The sequence below is a fragment of the Borostomias antarcticus genome (genome assembly GCF_949987555.1).
Source record: "Borostomias antarcticus genome assembly, chromosome: 22".
In the NCBI taxonomy this organism is placed as follows: domain Eukaryota; kingdom Metazoa; phylum Chordata; class Actinopteri; order Stomiiformes; family Stomiidae; genus Borostomias; species Borostomias antarcticus.
In genome coordinates, this window is record NC_140255.1 from 16,168,385 (window position 1) to 16,185,780 (window position 17,396).

The 17,396-nt window shown below is 47.6% G+C and overlaps 1 protein-coding gene across 1 annotated transcript in view; it reads left to right on the forward strand.

Moving 5' to 3' along the window:
- Positions 1-16,652, forward strand: part of wnk4a (WNK lysine deficient protein kinase 4a) — a gene marked incomplete at both ends in the record, with an annotated part of 37,469 nt that extends 20,817 nt beyond the window's left edge. Inside the window, 15 exons of the mRNA XM_084456133.1 lie at positions 1,246-1,334; positions 1,632-1,851; positions 3,300-3,654; positions 4,822-4,976; positions 5,645-5,721; positions 6,883-7,018; positions 7,883-7,999; positions 9,106-9,276; positions 10,043-10,097; positions 11,342-11,464; positions 12,865-13,823; positions 15,156-15,664; positions 15,805-16,010; positions 16,316-16,407; positions 16,638-16,652. Of these exons, the coding sequence (XP_084312259.1) occupies positions 1,246-1,334; positions 1,632-1,851; positions 3,300-3,654; positions 4,822-4,976; positions 5,645-5,721; positions 6,883-7,018; positions 7,883-7,999; positions 9,106-9,276; positions 10,043-10,097; positions 11,342-11,464; positions 12,865-13,823; positions 15,156-15,664; positions 15,805-16,010; positions 16,316-16,407; positions 16,638-16,652 (3,279 nt within the window). The remainder of the gene's footprint in view (positions 1-1,245; positions 1,335-1,631; positions 1,852-3,299; positions 3,655-4,821; positions 4,977-5,644; positions 5,722-6,882; positions 7,019-7,882; positions 8,000-9,105; positions 9,277-10,042; positions 10,098-11,341; positions 11,465-12,864; positions 13,824-15,155; positions 15,665-15,804; positions 16,011-16,315; positions 16,408-16,637) is intronic.
- Positions 16,653-17,396: the final 744 nt, after the last annotated feature.

Sequence of the window (17,396 nt, forward strand, 5' to 3'; positions counted from 1 at the left end):
ACACTGTAATTACTCTGTCATTCAGGTGATAACCAACACTGTAATTACTCTGTCGTTCAGGGGATAACCAAACCAACACTGTAATTACTCTTGTTTGTGACGTTGAGAAAAGGGTTAACCTTTGACCTTTACATTCAAAACAAAGATTCTCAAATGTCTTGAAGTTTCACGATGCAGTGTTTGTTCTGAAGGTAAAACAGTGGTGTTTATGCACAGTTGACACACCTACACAGTGATCCCACTCACTTGGTATTATTACTCCAGGGAACGGTTCATTATCCTGTCACCAGGGGTGAAATCAGAAGAATCACAGCCTCAGATAGAATCGCTGCTTCCATCCAGCATCTCAGCTCTATCCCTTGGCTTAACCTACTGTACCTACCAAGATGAAATATCAACCATTTAAAAAAAAAAGAAGCAAAACAGTGTCCTAGCTCTTTCCATTCCGACATTTTGGTGTCAGTGCTAGTGGTGTACAGTAGTGGTGTACAGTACATGTACAGAACACGGCGTGCTGCTTATTTCGGGCCAGATGACGTAGATTATGGCTCTTTGAAGTGGAACTCTTAGTAGGGAGCTCTGAACTGAGTGTTCTGACAGATGAAGGAGCTTTATGTGAGATCAGTTAAATAGTCCAGCACAGCTCACTGTAACACTCACCTCTTTTAAATGTGCATTTCATTTTTCTATTTACCAACGATAACAAACACTCTATAGGGAAAAGAGGACGAGAGAGAGTGAGGAGAGAAGAGGAGAGTGTCTCTGTTTTTTTCCGTTCCGTGTGTCCTGCCCCCTCACTGTCCCCCCCTGTGTTTATATGAAGGCAGAGGCCAGGATCATGCAGGCTGGTGGCCAGAGAGGCACCTTCCCTCACACACATACACGCACACATACACACGCACACACGCACACACACACACACACACACACACACACACACACACACACACACACACACACACACACACACACACACACACACAGCTGCTGAACAGGGCTGCTGGTTTCAGTAGAAACATATCTGTGAGGAGTGTGTCAGAGTTGACCATAGTTGACACACTACACACTCCCAGGTGTCTATGAGATGTCCTTTGAGAGACTGCCGCCCTGTAGTTTGATCTTCTGACGTGTTGATGAACAAGCAGTGCAGATAAGACAGTCCTAATAGTTTGGGTTAATGACTCAGTTATAGATAACTGCTCCAATAAAAGCAGCTAAAATCGATTTGTTTTTTTTGGGTTACAGGGGATGAAACCAGACAGCTTCTTCAAAGTCAAAGTTCCTGAGCTCAAAGAGATCATAGAAGGATGCATTCGGATGGATAAAGATGAAAGGTACTGGCCCGCAGAGATATAATCACATTTTCATTAAAATGTAATGTTAATGTTTGGTGCTCTGTTGACAGTACACATTTTGACTTAGTTTCTTCTACTTTTTGTTCTTAAACACATTTCAAATTAGTTTACTGGACTTAGTCATCTTTGTTAAGTTCCTTTACGTAATTTTCCCAAGGCAATGGATTTCCTCACTTTTTTTAAGTCATGCAACACATCTGACAGTGCCCACAGCCTGAAAGCTCAAACCTTTTTACCAAGCACACAAACATAAGTACCCAGCTCCTCTCTGTCCAGGTACACCATCCAGGACCTGCTGGAGCACACCTTCTTCCAGGAGAACAACGGCGTGCACGTGGAGCTGGCAGAGGAGGACGACACGGTGAAGTCGGGCCTGAAGCTGTGGCTGCGCATGGATGACACCAAGAAGCTCCACGGGAAGTACAAGGACAACAACGCCATCGAGTTCCTGTTTGAGCTCTACAAGGACGTCCCCGAGGAGGTGGCCCAGGAGATGGTAGGTTTATAGACACAGGCTTGACCATGGAGGAGGTTAAAAAGGCCTCTTCTCATTGTTGTGTATCTGCTACAGATCTTATGGTAACGAGTCAAGACAAGCATACTCATACTCCTACAGATTAAGGTGTCTGCACACGGCCCCGCCCAACGCCAATCAACTCCCAACACCCAACATTCTAAAGTCGGCAGTTGTTGTTAGAATGTTGGAAGTTTAAAATTCAGCTGCAAAATCCATCCAACCGACGTCAACAGTCACCAAGCAGTATGGTACATTGATCCAACGTTGGTGTTGGTTGGGGCAGTGTGCAGGCACTTTTAAAGAACATACCGCATGGTCAAGTACTGTAGTAGAACCGCCGACGCCGCTTCGCCACATACAGTACACGATGGCGGAGCAGCTTGGAGGCGGTGAGCGACATTTAATTATCAGCGGTTAGAAACGTGAGACCGTGGCTCAGGAGGAGGAAGTGGAGGTCTCGCACTTTAATAACGCGACGGCTCTCGGCCAGCGTTACATAACAGCTCCCTGTGACCTCCAGCCCGCTTTGGCAGAGGTGACTTTTAATGAGACCGCCGCACCGCAGCTCCTCTACCTGTCCCTCCTGCGTTTTCATCGCCAGAAAATTGACAGCGTCGCTATCGGGACGTCTTGTCTGGGTTATCTCCAGTAACCTGCCAGGGTGTTGAGAGGGGGATTAGAGCGGGGCGACCGGGCCTACGTCCTCACCTTGTCCTCCCTCAGAATGGAACACCATGTCCTAGCTGGTCAGACTTCCTCCATCCCCAGGCTCAGCAGTCAGTCAGTACATGTCGATTATCCACAAAGTAAATACAGAAAGTAACATGACTGTGATCTTGATTGTGATCTTATGTAAGTCCTATAAGTGCAGCATAGCGGTACACTACTGTATATGGACAAACGTTTTGGGACACCTACACATTACACCTACAGGAGTTTTTATGACATCCCATTCTAAATTCATAGGCATTAATATAGAGTTGGTCCCCCCTTTGCAGCTATAACAGCTTCTACTCTTCTGGGAAGACAATCTCCCTTCTAGTTGATCCCAAAGGTGTTTGATGGAGTTGAGGTCAGAGCTTCTTCCACACCAACCGCACCCAACCATGCCTTTATGGGACTTTGCTTTGTGCACTGGGGCACAGTCAAGCTGGAACAGAAAAGGGCCTTCTCCAAACTGTTCCCACAAAGTTGGAAGCATAGAATTGTCCAAAATGTCTTGGTTAGCTGAAGCATTAACATTTCCCTTCACTGGAACTAAGGGGCCAAGGCCAAACCAAACTTTACAATTGGCACAATGCAGTCAGGCAGGTAACGTTCTCCGGGGCATTCGCCAAACCCAGACTCGTCCATCAGTCATCAGTCACTCGTCCATCACCATTTATCCCATTGTTGTACTCTGACGGTGTGACTGTACCCGTACCCAGGTGGTGCTGGGCTTCGTGTGCGAGGTGGATTTCAAGCTGGTGGCCAAGGCCATCCGGGACCGGGTGACGGCCATCAAGCGGCAGAGGGAGAAGCGGCGGCGCCAGGCGGAGGAGCAGAAGAAGAAGAGGAAGCAGGAGGAGGAGGAGGCCGCGGAGGAGGAGGCCGTCGAACCGCCACCCTCCCCTAAGGTCAATGCGGCGGCAGCAGAGAGCCCCGTCAGCCCAGCCCCGTCCCTCATCAACAGCTCTGTAGACTCAGGCATCAACGCCAGCTTCCCCGCAGAGCCGGAGGAACCGGAGGCCGACCAGCATCAACACTTCCACATCAGACACAACAGCTGCTCCTCCGCTAACTGTGAGCCCATGACAGTAACTCACCACAGTAACTCACAACAGGAACTCACTACAGTAACTCATGACAGGAACTCACTAGTAACTCACTACCTCAACTCACTACAGTACTGTACAGTAACTCACTACCTTAACTCACTACAGTAACTCACTACCATAATTAACTCACTACAGCAACTCGCTTGAGTAACTCACTATAGTAGCTCACTACGGTAACTCACTACCATAACCCACTACTGTAACTCACAAAAGTAGCTCACTACAGTAACTTCCTACCATAACTCACTACCGTAACTCACTACTGCAACTCACTACCGTAACTCACTACAGTAACTCACTACCATAACTCACTACAGTAACTCACTACAGTAACTCACTACCATTGCTCACTACAGTAACTCACTACAGTAACTCACTACAGTAACTCACTACCGTAACTCACTACAGTAGCTCACTACCATAACTCACTACAGTAACTCACTACCATTGCTCTCTACAGTAACTTACTACAGTAACTCACTACCATAACTCTCTACCGTAACTCACTGACACACCAGCTGCTCCTTTGCTAACTGTGAGCCCACTACAGTAACTCACTGACACTCATTATGTCACATGGCCAGGTCAAACAGGTCCAGCTATCTGGAGAACTCACAATGTACAGTTTACTACAGTAAATATAAAATATTGTTGGTTTCATGAAGAATACTATTGAGGAATGAATAGCTCTGTTTGGAAAATGTGAGGAGGCCAACTGTGAAATGTGAGACTTAGGATAATTTAATTATTCAGTTCCTGACTGTCTCATCAGTGTATGTATGTATGTATGTATGTATGTATGTATGTATGTATGTATGTATGTATGTATGTATGTATGTATGTATGTATGTATGTATGTGTGTGTGTGTGTGTGTGTGTCTGTCTCTGTGTGTGTGTGTGTGTGTGTGTGTGTGTGTTAACCAACCAGCAATAATTCCAATGATTCTTATCTAAATGCATGAAGCTGATTTTCTCACTTTTATTTGTAATTGTGTTGTCACCCCGTTGTTGATCCACTGAGCCATCCTCAGGTCAGTATGTGTGTGTGTGTGTGTGTGTTTGTGTTTGTGTATGTCAGTCAGGCTGTGGCCGGTCACATGTTAACAGCTCTTTTTGTCCTTTGTTGCCACAGCTGACTGTGAGACGGACGGGTATCTCAGCTCCTCTGGGCTGCAAGATCCTCTGGAGGCGGTCAGCCCTGAGGTCCCTCTGACCCCCACCGACACCCTGCACGCCCACCTGCCCCCCGCCCACAGCCTCCCCATACCAGCGCTCCGCTTCCCCTCGGTGAGTGGCTCGGCCGAACACGATAACCGGTTAATGAGTTGGCTGTTGAAATGTCAGTGTGACATGGCGTGACTAACGGCCATTAAAGGGGCAGTGAAAAACGTTTTCAGTGCTTGTGCACATACAGTACATTTGGGTTTCTGATGGGCCTACTAACACACAAATTTTGAAATAAGACAACCCAGTCTTTTTTTTCTTGGCAGACAAATTCTGAAAACGTAATCGAACAAGCTGTTCAGATTTTCCTGGGATGCGTTCAGATTCAGCGAACAGAGGCGAATGTTCCTGGCAAACATGTTTTCTTTGAACGGTTAAATTTGAATGGAGAGCCCTTTGGCTGTGATTGATCAACAATGATTTTCTGGATGACATATTTTAGATGTAGTCCCGTTTGTACTACCTAATTTAGCGTCAATTAGAAGTAAAAAGGCCTCCAGTGCTCAATTCATTCATTCATTCAATCATACATTTACCTCAGTCCAGCTTCTATTTTTGTTCACCGCAAACTACCTTCTCAGGCCGTTCGCTTATGTTGGCGAACGTTCGTGGCAAATACAAAGCTAACTGAAAAAGGTCTAGAGATCTATATTTTTGAAAAGGAGCATAATAGGAGATTTTTAAAGCTCAAGGCTAAATTGTTGTTGCTATGTCTTAACTCTCATTTGCAGAGCATTGCGGTGTCTAGTAGCACATCACATGGCAGTCATTCTGGACCTCCGAGTGGTTTCAACTCTCCTGTGGACAGGTAAAACTCTTCAGCCTGTAAACTCTTCCTCTCTACACATTTATCTACTTTTCATATGCTATCTTTGTGAGGCTGCAACAATAGGTGATGGGAGTCTTTGGTGTACACCAGACTCTTTGGTGTACACTGTAAAATATGATGCTTTGTTAACTTAGAAACATACGTTAATTTTTGGTGCTTTGTTGACACTACCCATTTTGACTGAGTTTGTTCTACTTTTTGTTCTTAAACACATTTCAGATTAGTTTACTGAACTTAGTCATCTGTGTTCCTGCGAAAATTCTTCTCACAAAAATAAGTTCCTTTATTTAATTTTCCTCAGGCAACGGGTTTTCTCACTTTTCTTAAGTAAAGCCATGCAACACATCGTACAGTGATATGTATTGTAGCGCAATAGACTATGAGGTTGATGTTTTACTTCAGTATCAGATGTTCAGGAGGCTGTGTTGAGGGAACGGCTGTACTCTCTGCAGGGAAGGGTGGCCTCGTTGTGGGGGTGGGCTGTTCCTGTTGAGAGAAGCTCACGTTTCATAACAAACACCTTCAACAGACTCTATTTAGAGGAGCCTGTAGTTAGAGATCTTATACTGGGACAGACAGACACAAACAGACATGTAAACTGTAGCTTTTAGTCTCATTTCTATTTTCCCTATTCCTATTTTCTCTAGTTTTATTTTGACCCAAAGTGACCTAAAAGTACACATTATAAAGAAGGATTTGGAAGCACATTGGGAGCTGCTAACTGGTAGATGGCCTGTAAATGTTTGTTGGTCCTGAAGGTGAGGTGGTTAAATGAATCAGTGACCGAGGCACTAAAAGTCTCAAAGACTCAATTAACTCGAGCCACAGCTCTTTCTAAATGTACTGCGTGTTAAGCCTCTGGGACTCATACAGCTATTCGTTTATATAAATACTGACCTCCGTAGATCATGTGGATATGTTGTTTCCTTTCTGTGACTGTACAGTACAGTATATGCATTTCTGCCAGTTTGGCTACTGATGTTTTAATGTAGAGGGACTCTGTTTTGGCTGATTTTCATGTCCTTCTCGAAAGCACCATGGCATAGTTCATGTATTAACTCTAATACAGTATAACAACACAAATTCTACAGCAGTTTTACTGCCCCTGACGCAGGTTTTGTCACACCTCCATCTTCACAGCTATGCCTCTGACGTGACCTCTGGTTTGAGTGACGGCTACGAGGGCCTATCAGAGAGGAGCGTGAAGTCGGCCGCCCGGCGCATGTCTGGAAAGCTGTTTAGGAAGAGGGCGCGTTCGAGACTGCGCATCACTGGGGTACAACACATCTTTACATTTAGGATTCATTACATACAGTGTATTTTTCCTGTACTCTGCCACTGAATTACTGTACATGTTGTTTTATTTAAGCGTCCCTTGCAAGGCTCACAGGGTTGCAGCTGAAAGAATAAGATATAGCCTAGGCATAGGATACTATTGCTTTACACAACATAAAATTATATGACCCAATTACAGTATAGAGATAGGATGTAGAATATTGATAAAACACATTCACAGGCATAATTTTATCAACTTCCTATACTTCCTGCCTTTGACAGCAGCGACTGTGTTGCGCCTGGATAATATAGTTCATATTTCTATAATATTTATCCTCTTGTGTAAAATGCGGTGGACGGAGCTTGGAGCATGGCCGTGTCCAAATACCCATACTAAGGTTGTGATTGGTCATTTCGTGCAAATACCTCCCCTTTTACCATGAACACGCTCATAGCTAGATTGGACCAGCTGGGTAGGCGAGTTGATAGCCACCGTCGTAGTACCGTTTATCCGTGATTGTGGTTGTTTGGTTTGCTCAAGCGAGCTAGCGAAAAGTTATCCTGGATTTGTTGAACTATCTTCGTAGTACAGGGCCCTGATATCAGTATGTTGTTCCATGAATAAATAAAGTCTTCTATCTAAACATCTCATTGTCATTCCCATATAATTTGCAGAGTTAGAGAAGGTTTGTGTAACACACGCACGCACAAACACACACACATGCACACACACATGCACACACACACACACACACACACACACACACACACACACACACACACACACAAACACACACAAACACACACACACACACACACACACACAGGGTGTTTTGTCTTGTCTTCATGGATGCTGTCCCTGCAGCTGTCCGACCTGGCGGACCGCGTGGTGGAGTGCCAGCTGCAGACTCACAATGACAAGATGGTGACCTTCAAGTTTGACCTGGATGGAGACAACCCAGAGGACATCGCTGCTGTCATGGTAGATCACTTCTACCTAACCTGTTACACTGACCTGTATTGTACCACATATTGGTTCTTGGTTCTGTTCTGGGGATTTTTCATTCATGGAAGAGTGGAATCCAGTTTAATTTACAGTAATTTAGTTATTTATTTAATTCAGTCAGAATGACATTGTCAAAGTCAAACACTGTAAAACATGTCTCCGGGAATGATCAGTGTTGACACAGAACATACTGACTTACAGAAATGAAACGCTAGAGGCCAATCAGCTTATCTTCATGCCAGATACTCCTATCTCACCCAGCAGAACACACATTTATTGGGAAGTCAGTGAAGCAGATAAGCAGTTTACACTCACGCACCTCCTTTCAGCTTCTGTACAAACTCGGCGTCTTTGGCAGAGGAATACACAGATCCAGCGTGAGGCAGGAGTGACGTGTTGAGTGCTGTTGCTGCTGTTGGTGTAGCACGTTTTGTTCACAGAGCGTGCTGTTTACGTCTGTGCTGTTTAACTGAAAACATACAGTGGCCTTTTGTTTATCCAGTCTTGGCACTGGAGGCGGCCGGCCTTGTAAGAAGGCCGGTTGTTGTTAGGCTGCAGCAGAAACCGGGCTGAATTAAAACACGCTGACAGGAACAGTTATTACACCCCGACCAGAACTCACAGCACTAACGCCTCTCTACCAGTTACCATACTATGAATGTTGCACAGCAAGAAGTTATCAAACTCAGTCCTTTTGTCAGTGGTGGTGGAATAGATGTGTATCAGGCTTAAAACCACAGTAGGCCCATTACCTGGGCTTTTCTGAGTAGTTTGCATGTTCTCCCCGTGTTCGCAAGAGTTTCCCCCCAAAAGAAGCCTATACGAAAAACAGGCAGAAGGTCAGAAGCTAACGCTGTCCGATCCTGATGAAGACGGACAGAAGCACTTGGTTGGTCCCCGTGGCGTGGCTCATGGATGGATGGATGATGGATGGATGGATGGATGGATGGATGATGGATGGACAAACCCAAAGAAAAATATCAAAAACATCAAGGTTACAGGGTGTACTGTATGTGTGTAAATGTGTGTGTTTTGTGTGTGTTTGTTTTCCCAGGTTACAGTTCATGTGTTTGTCTTCCCAGGTACACAGTGAGTTTATTCTGCCGTCAGAGAAGGAAGGCTTCATCCACCGCATGGGTGACATCATCAAGCGGGCAGAGGCTCTGATGAGGAAGGAGCCTGCGGTCCACGTGGGCGGACACGGCACCGCCCGGCCGGCCCTCCACGGGGTCAGCTCACTGTCCGCCTCTCAGGTGAGCAGCTTCTCCACAGGGTCACGCCTGATCTGAGCCTGATCTGTGGAGAGAAACAGAATGTGAGCTCACGTGATCAGGATTGCAACACCAAGCCAGGCTGTCTGAGAGGATGTTAGATTAGGTTAGTGTTAGGTTCAGAGATGGATTCAGAGATGGTCCAGTTATGTTCATAGATGGTCCAGTTAGGTTCAGAGATAGTCCAGTGGTCATACTGTTAGGTTCAGAGATGGTCCAGAGGTCAGAGTGTTAGGTTCAGAGATGGTCCGGTGGTCAGAGTGTTAGGTTCAGAGACGGTACAGTGGTCAGAGTGTTAGGTTCATTGATGGTCCAGAGGTCAGACAGTTAGGTTCAGAGATGGTCCAGGCATCAGACCGTTGGTGTGAACCGATGGTTCACTGATGAAGATGGCCAATGGGGGAGAGATTGCTCTGCCAGGACCTCCCACTCTGTGGAACACTCTCCAGTAAAATGATCTAAAATGGCCATGAATAATGAAGAGTAGAACAATGTGTTGTTTTATGTGGGACGGGAGACCAGTAATTACCTCTAACATAACCTCTAATAACCCCCCTCTCCCTAACTACCCTCTCCTCACCCCTAACCCCCATCTCCCTACCCTCTATCCCCCCCTCCCTACCCATGCCTCTCCTTACCAACAACACCCTCTCCCTACCCCTTCTCTCCCTAGCCCTCTATCTACACATCTACCTCCTCTCCCTACCGCTCTAGGTTTTTCAAACTCTAATTGTGTCTTCTCTTACAGCCTAATCTCCACAGTCACAGCCTAGCTCGGGCAAATTCCTCCTCCTCTCTGCCTGGTAAGAAACAGTCACAACACATCACCTCTATGCTCTTCACTACATGGGACTGTATAGTCGGGACTAAATTAAGAACTTTCACTTTAGGTAAATAAATGTAATTTGTGTAATAAAGACCTCAGTGAAGTGAGAATTGACGTGGAAGAAAGTCCAAGTAAATCGCACCTTGTGTGCCAGATATGCTACTGACTGCTCTTGTGCAGGGCTCGCTTAGCAATACTTGAAAAGTGGATCACTGATTGGTCACTGAACACAGATTATGTTATACTGTATGTGACATCAACTTCCGCATGGCAATTGTGTTGCTGGAACTTTGCTGGTGCTGCAATTGGCCTTTGTTCTTTGGTATGTTTAATGCTACAGACATGCACATATTTTTGTTTCTGTTTGTTCCATCTCTGCATGTTGTTCTGTGCATGCTTGTATGTCTAGACTGAGACTTGGTGTGTGTGTGTGTGTCTGTGCCATCTAGACTGAGACTTGACGTGGTTTCTGTGTGTCTGTGCTGTGTAGACTGAGATTTGACTTGATGTCTGTGCGTCTGTGCTGCCAAGACAGACTTGATGTGGTGTGTGTGTCTGTGCTGTCTAGACTGAGACTTGATGTGGTTTATGTGTGTCTGTGCTGTCTAGACTGAGACATGATGTGGTTTCTGTGTGTCTGTGCTGTCTAGACTGAGACATGATGTGGTTTCTGTGTGTCTGTGCTGTCTAGACTGAGACATGATGTGGTTTCTGTGTGTCTGTGCTGTCTAGACTGAGACATGATGTGGTTTCTGTATGTCTGTGCTGTCTAGACTGAGACTTGATGTGGTTTCTGTGTGTCTGTGCTGTCTAGACTGAGACTTGATGTGGTTTCTGTGTGTCTGTGCTGTCTAGACTGAGACTTGATGTGGTTTCTGTGTGTCTGTGCTGTCTAGACTGAGACTTGATGTGGTGTGTGTGTTTGTGCTGTCTAGACTGAGACTTGATGTGGTTTCTGTGTGTCTGTGCTGTCTAGACTGAGACTTGATGTGGTTTCTGTGTGTCTGTGCTGTCTAGACTGAGACTTGATGTGGTGTGTGTGTCTGTGCTGTCTAGACTGAGACTTGATGTGGTTTCTGTGTGTCTGTGCTGTCTAGACTGAGACATGATGTGGTTTATGTGTGTCTGTGCTGTCTAGACTGAGACATGATGTGGTTTCTGTGTGTCTGTGCCATCTAGACTGAGACTTGACTTGGTTTCTGTGTGTCTGTGCCGTCACAGACTTCAGCATGGCGGGGCCCAGCTCAGCGGCGCGGGGCCCAACAGAGGACTTCCTCAGTGCAGACGTTACTTCACCTGTGCGGCCTCCTCTACTGCGCTCCCAGTCTTTCCACACCGCCGCAGGTAAAAGCCTCCCCTCTCCTCCCTCTGGTCTGTGTGAACTCACTGTAACATTGTTTACTGCTCACCACAGCAGACTGTTACAGTCTTTAGGCAGAAAATAGCACGAGCTTAGTATTGTCAGGGCATTTGAACGGCGCCGACCACCTCCCTGCATCTGAAAGCCCTGGTCTGTGTCCAGCTTCGCTGCAGGGCCTCCTGGGTAATTACCTCACCTGAAGGGTACGTTCTGCCTCGGAGACGTGAATGCTGTCACTGTGAAGCCACAAGCTTTTCCTACAGAAGGCGCTGCCATGCTCTGCAACATCTGTTTGCCAGCACTCACAAATTCCCCCTTTCAAGAAAGTCTCTTCCCAGCAGGAAAGACATCAGAAGTCAGATAAAGACCCCCCCCCCCTTTCTCTCAAAGTCCTTGGTGGCCGATCTGGCCATCTGAAGATCCTCTGTTGTCTCTGCTGGACTCGGCACACATGGTTTCGCAAACCCTTCGGCCACATGCTGCTTTTATAACATGTTGCTAAACCTACATTTCCATCTGCATTGAGAGCAAGTGGCTGGCTTACCTCATCGACGGGAGGCGTGTTTGGTTCATAACTGTAGATCCATTGTTGAAGTAAAATGTCAAATCAACGCAGTGGTAGGGGTATGGCGTCTCCGGCTGTTCCCTGAGGAGTTATCAACAGCCCTTGGTAGAAGTCTAGGACTGTGGTGCCTTCACGACTACAGCAAAGAGTTGTGAATGGACACACATGTTTTCGATTTCCTCAAATGTCAAAGCAGGACCTTCCTCGCTCCATTGATGTCTAATCCCGAGGAGAGCGTACCCTCTGGTCGGTTGAGTAATGACATCATCCTGGTGTCTCATAAACAGTGCTTGTGTCACACGAAACCTTGCTGATTGCCATGGAAACAATATTCGTACAGCACATTCATGCGTACGCCACTTGGCAGTGGGCAACGGTACGGAGACAGCCTAGGATCTGAGCTGAAGTCAGAGTGATATAACTCCGTCTCTAGGCCAGCCCATTTTACACTCCTTTACGGTACAGAGTGTTCTGACATAACAGTTTACATGAGGACACATGCCGAAGTTGGAGACACTTTGCTTTTGGAGGAAAATTCAGTAAGGGAACTTATTTTTGTGAGAAGAAGACAGAAGTGCAGTAAACTAGTTTGAAAAATAAAGTAGAACAAACTCAGTGAAAATGGGTAAATTTCAAGAGAGCACCAAAAATTAAGTCAGATGGACGTACTGTATGTTTCTAAGTTAACAGGGCATCTTATTTTACAGTGCATCTTATTTTACAGTGCACAGGTGGCACAAGTTGAAACAATTAATTGTTAGAACAACTGACATGCTGCTACCAGCTGCAGACACTGAAGTTATTTTCTTCCTCCTCCAGGGTCTCCCCACCATTACCACCCCTACCCCCACCCCCACCAGCAGCACCTAGCGTCGGTGTACTCTCCCGAGCCTGTGAGGAGTCACCTCCCCCAGCCGCGGCCCTACCCTCACCTGCCCTCCTATATGGGCCACACACGCTTCCCGTTCCCCTACCCAGTCAGCCCCAGGTCCCCCAAGCTGTCGGGGACACACCCGCCCCTCACGCGGGTGGCCAGCAACCCCAACTTCCCCTTGGCCTCGTCCCCGGCGCCGGGCTCCCCCAGCCCCTATGGCGACGGCCCCGGCCCCTACGCAGACTCCCCCAGCCCCTACTCTGACTCCTCCAGCCCCTACCCTGACTCCTCCAGCCCCTACGCAGACACCACCAGCCCGGGCGTGGGCAGCCCTCTGTCCCCCCCCATGGCCCAGCACCCCCACGGCATGTGGCCCCCACACACCCAGGCCCTCTTCTCCCTGGCCAACGTCATCTCCATGGCGATGAGCATGGCCCAATCCTTCATCCCAGCCACCAGCCTGGCCTCCCAGGGAATGGCCGGTTTCCACCCCCATCTACCCCCCCACATGGCCCCCCAGGCAGGTTACTCCTCCATCTACTCCCTGCCCCACTTCCAGACAGCGCCAGCGGAGGTCCCATACCCCCCGGATGGGACGCAGGGGCAGCACAACGTCTACCAGAGCCCAGACAGTCTACCCACCATGCAGAGGGATGGAGCTGTGTCTGGCTACCCTCCAAGTGGACCCCCCGGCTGGACATATCCTAACATGTCTCTCCCCGTGACGACCTCCACCCTTCCGTGGAACCACCAGGCGACCGCACGGCCGACGGGCTCCTTCTGTCCGCCCAGCCGACCACAGGACACTCCGCAGGTCTATGCGGCGCCTTATCCTGTCCAGGCCCAATCAGACGGCTCCAGCTCTTCCTCAGGCCTGTCCCCTCCAGACAGCCCAGAGAACACAGTGAGTCTTCAACATACTACATCTGATCAGTAATATCATACGTTCATGAAACAACTGACAAGCCTTATGTGCAAACATGGTGAAAATGACACAGAGAACATGTATGTTGTTTTATAGTTCTCATTGTTCAGTCATTTGGAGCCAGCTAAGCAAATCTGCTCTCCCAAGACTAAACCACCTTCCATTTGCACAGGTAAGACTCCTAATTCCCTTTCTGCTCTGTTCCTTAGCTGCAGTGGACTGGCCCATAGATATTTACGTCTAGACAGGGAGTGCTAGCAAATTCACTGTACTATTTTTGTTTGCACCATAAACACACCCTAACACTGGCACACACACTCTGAAGCCTTATGGAAGTTAGTTTTGGTAAGTAGTATTAAGTCTAAATGGGACCTAATGACTCCTTGGGCAGAGCTAACTTTAGATTTGCTCTCCCAGTTTTATCTTGAGCACATTTGCTGTTTCATAACAGTATCATCAAAACACTGGTTTTATTATCATCATCTATTAGTAGTAATGCATCAGGAGCTGTTGCGTAACCACAGGTTTGGCTGTAATGTTCCACTGCAGAGTGTCAGACATGAGTAAGGGCCCTGCCCACCAGGGCTGACCAATTAGAGGGCTCTCCTCCTCCTTCCACCCCTGGAGACCCACACTCAACAAACTGTCTCTGTTCAACAAGACCCAGTGGCCATGCTCTGGAGCAGCTGCTCTTGAGGCACGTGAAGTGTGACACCTAGTGGTGGTGATCAGAACTGCTGGAATTCCAGGTGCAGCACCAAAACCAGTTAATGTAGCTGTAGCAACCGATTCATTAGCATAATGCAAGGAGGCAACATTTGACTTTTTTGTCCAAATGGAATTAATGACATACACTTGGTAATTGGATGTTGGTGTATAACTTTTGCACACCTACTATGTCGGCAGGTGCGTCGGAGAATACCGCTTTTAGATTTTTAAAAACACATACTAACCACTAACCAGATAGTCATAAAGCTTTGATGCTCAATATCTCAAGAGATATAATTTTTCCCTGATAGAACCCTATGATTCTTAGGTCATACTGTACATTTTGTTTCAATTGTAAAGCGCTTTGGATAAAAGTGCTATATAAGTGCAGTCCATTTACCCTGAACCATCCAGCTATTGTTCTACTGATAAATCACCCTGTAACTGAATGTAGGCTAGATCCTGACATTCAGCTTCATGTCACTACCCTGTGAAGAAGGCTACCGGTACCTGATTAAACCCTGTAGAAGCTGCAAGCTTACTTATTTCTACATGATTGCAATTGGGTGATACTGATAATTTAAACACCTCCGCCTGCCAGAGCCCCCGCCTGCTGTGCTGACCGTGGGGCGCTTCCAGGTGACGCCCAGCATAGAGATCCCGGCGCCGGGCGGCGCCTCCGCTAGGGCCCAGTCCCCTGGCAGCACCTCTTCAGAGAGCAGCACAGAGGAGCAGGGGGAGTCGGAGGCCAGCCTGGGCACATCTCTCACCGTGGCCCCCGGCGGGGCCCTGCAGGACCTGGACACCCTGGAGGGCCGGGCTGGGACGCAGCAGGGAGAGGAAGAGGAGGAGGAAGAGGAGCCCAGAGTGAGGAGGGGCAGCCGGGGGCGCGCTTGCAGCTTCAGCATCACGGGAACGTCGGCGGACAGCGGCCTCTCTGTGACGGCCGCCGAGTGCGAGGGGAAGTCGTGGGAGGGGCCCCAGTATGGCTCCGCCCCCCTGCACCACCTGGGGGTGACCAACTACAGCCGCAGCTCCGCCTACGTGAGCAGCGACGAGTCGGAGAGCGAGGACGAGGAGATATGGGAGGAGCTTCAGGATCTGAGGGAGAGGCGAGTGGTCACCTCCTCCATTTTATTTTCCCCAAAAGCACACATGCTGTATCAAAGCTGAAACAGACCTTGAGTTTTTGGTTTACGTTCTGCTCAGTAAACATTCTTCCCCCTGGTGTGTTTCTCTGTCATCCGCTCAGACACCTGACGGAGGTGCAGTCCCTACAGGCCACTCAGAAGCATGAGATCGAGGAGCTGTACGAGAGGATGGGCAAAGCCCCGCCCCCGGGCATCGTGTCCCCGGCCGCCATGCTGTCCGGCCGCCGACACCGCCTCTCCAAAGCCGGGGGGTACCCCGTCCACCGGAGGAGCAGCCTGCAACGCCTGGACGTGCTGCCCCTCCACGGTACAGGAAAAACACCTCCGCGTACGGAGATAACACAGTGTTCACGGCTAACCCCCCTTTGGCTCCACAGCCGTCAGCGTCAACCATCGACCATCGAGACGCTTAAGAAAATTAATTCATTGTAATCAATGACAGCGGCTCCACCGCCTGCTTCCGACGTTAAGAGAATCACCGAGGTTCATTTCTTGATTTTTGACGGACACTGGCGGTTGCGCCGACAGACGCGGTGGAGCCTAGGGCGCAAGTGTAAAAGATGACAATGACTTTACCATTGTCATCTGTGGGTGTGTTGTTTTGCGCTGCAGGCATCATAAGGAGGAACTCCCTGGGTGGCAGCAGCAGTAGCTCCCAGGAGAAGCCCAGCAAGGCAGTGACCTTTTCCACCGACGTCAGAATGGTGAGTTACCCGGCAAACGTACAATAACGTATGTTACATACAGTGTACACAGAACGCCCTAACGCATCAGTATACTTCAGTATGATCATAATTACATTATCACATTTGTACATCTTGACTTCCTTGTTTTGTCTCTTACAGTAATAACCAACGGTCATGTGTGCCGAAAATCTTGACTACCTCATCTGGAATGTGACTGCAGAGATCATGCCTGTCCTTCCCTGAAGCAGGAAGAGCGTTTCTGACTCCAGGAAGCTCCTTTTCTGGGCCTGTCGCTGCAGGGTCCGTGGGCTTCAACCTGCCATCTAGGATGGACATCAAAATCAGTCACTGCAAAATTCCTCCAGGCCAAAACCTTGTGGACAAGGAAGGTTAAAGCAATGCTCTTCTTGATATTTGCAGTTAAATGTAGTGCAAATACCTACTATGCAAGGCTGTATATAAACCTTGTGTGATCAGCTATGGTTCAGCCTCTTAGCCAGACAGGTAGAAACAGCCAATATCAACTATCAGCTTCACTGATGATCTCTTGCTGGACACTCTCTTTGCACAAAATTAGACTGCCTGCTATCTGTTGATGTCTCAGCACGTGAGACTGTATATATGCTCTGCCTTCCAGAGGTTGTCTATGGAAGTCCACAAGTTTGATTGTTCTTCTGATAGTGTTTTCAGCTGTATACATTATAGCTAAATAGAGGTACAGTTTAAGTTGACATTAACAAACAAACCACGTGGCAACGGCTTTTTTCATGCTCTGATGTCAACATGACACAAAATTGCTGTAGCAGAGACAAACAGCAGTCTACAAAGACGTGGTTTTCAGAGCTCAATCACGTATCCCTCCTAATTTACCACAGCAATATAGACATATTTAAATCTTTTGAAATACTGCTTACATATTGCAGCTTTAATATATGTTTTGATTTCTAATGTTAGTATCTATTTGACATAATGGAGCACTTGTGATCATGAACCGACTTCCTCCTGAA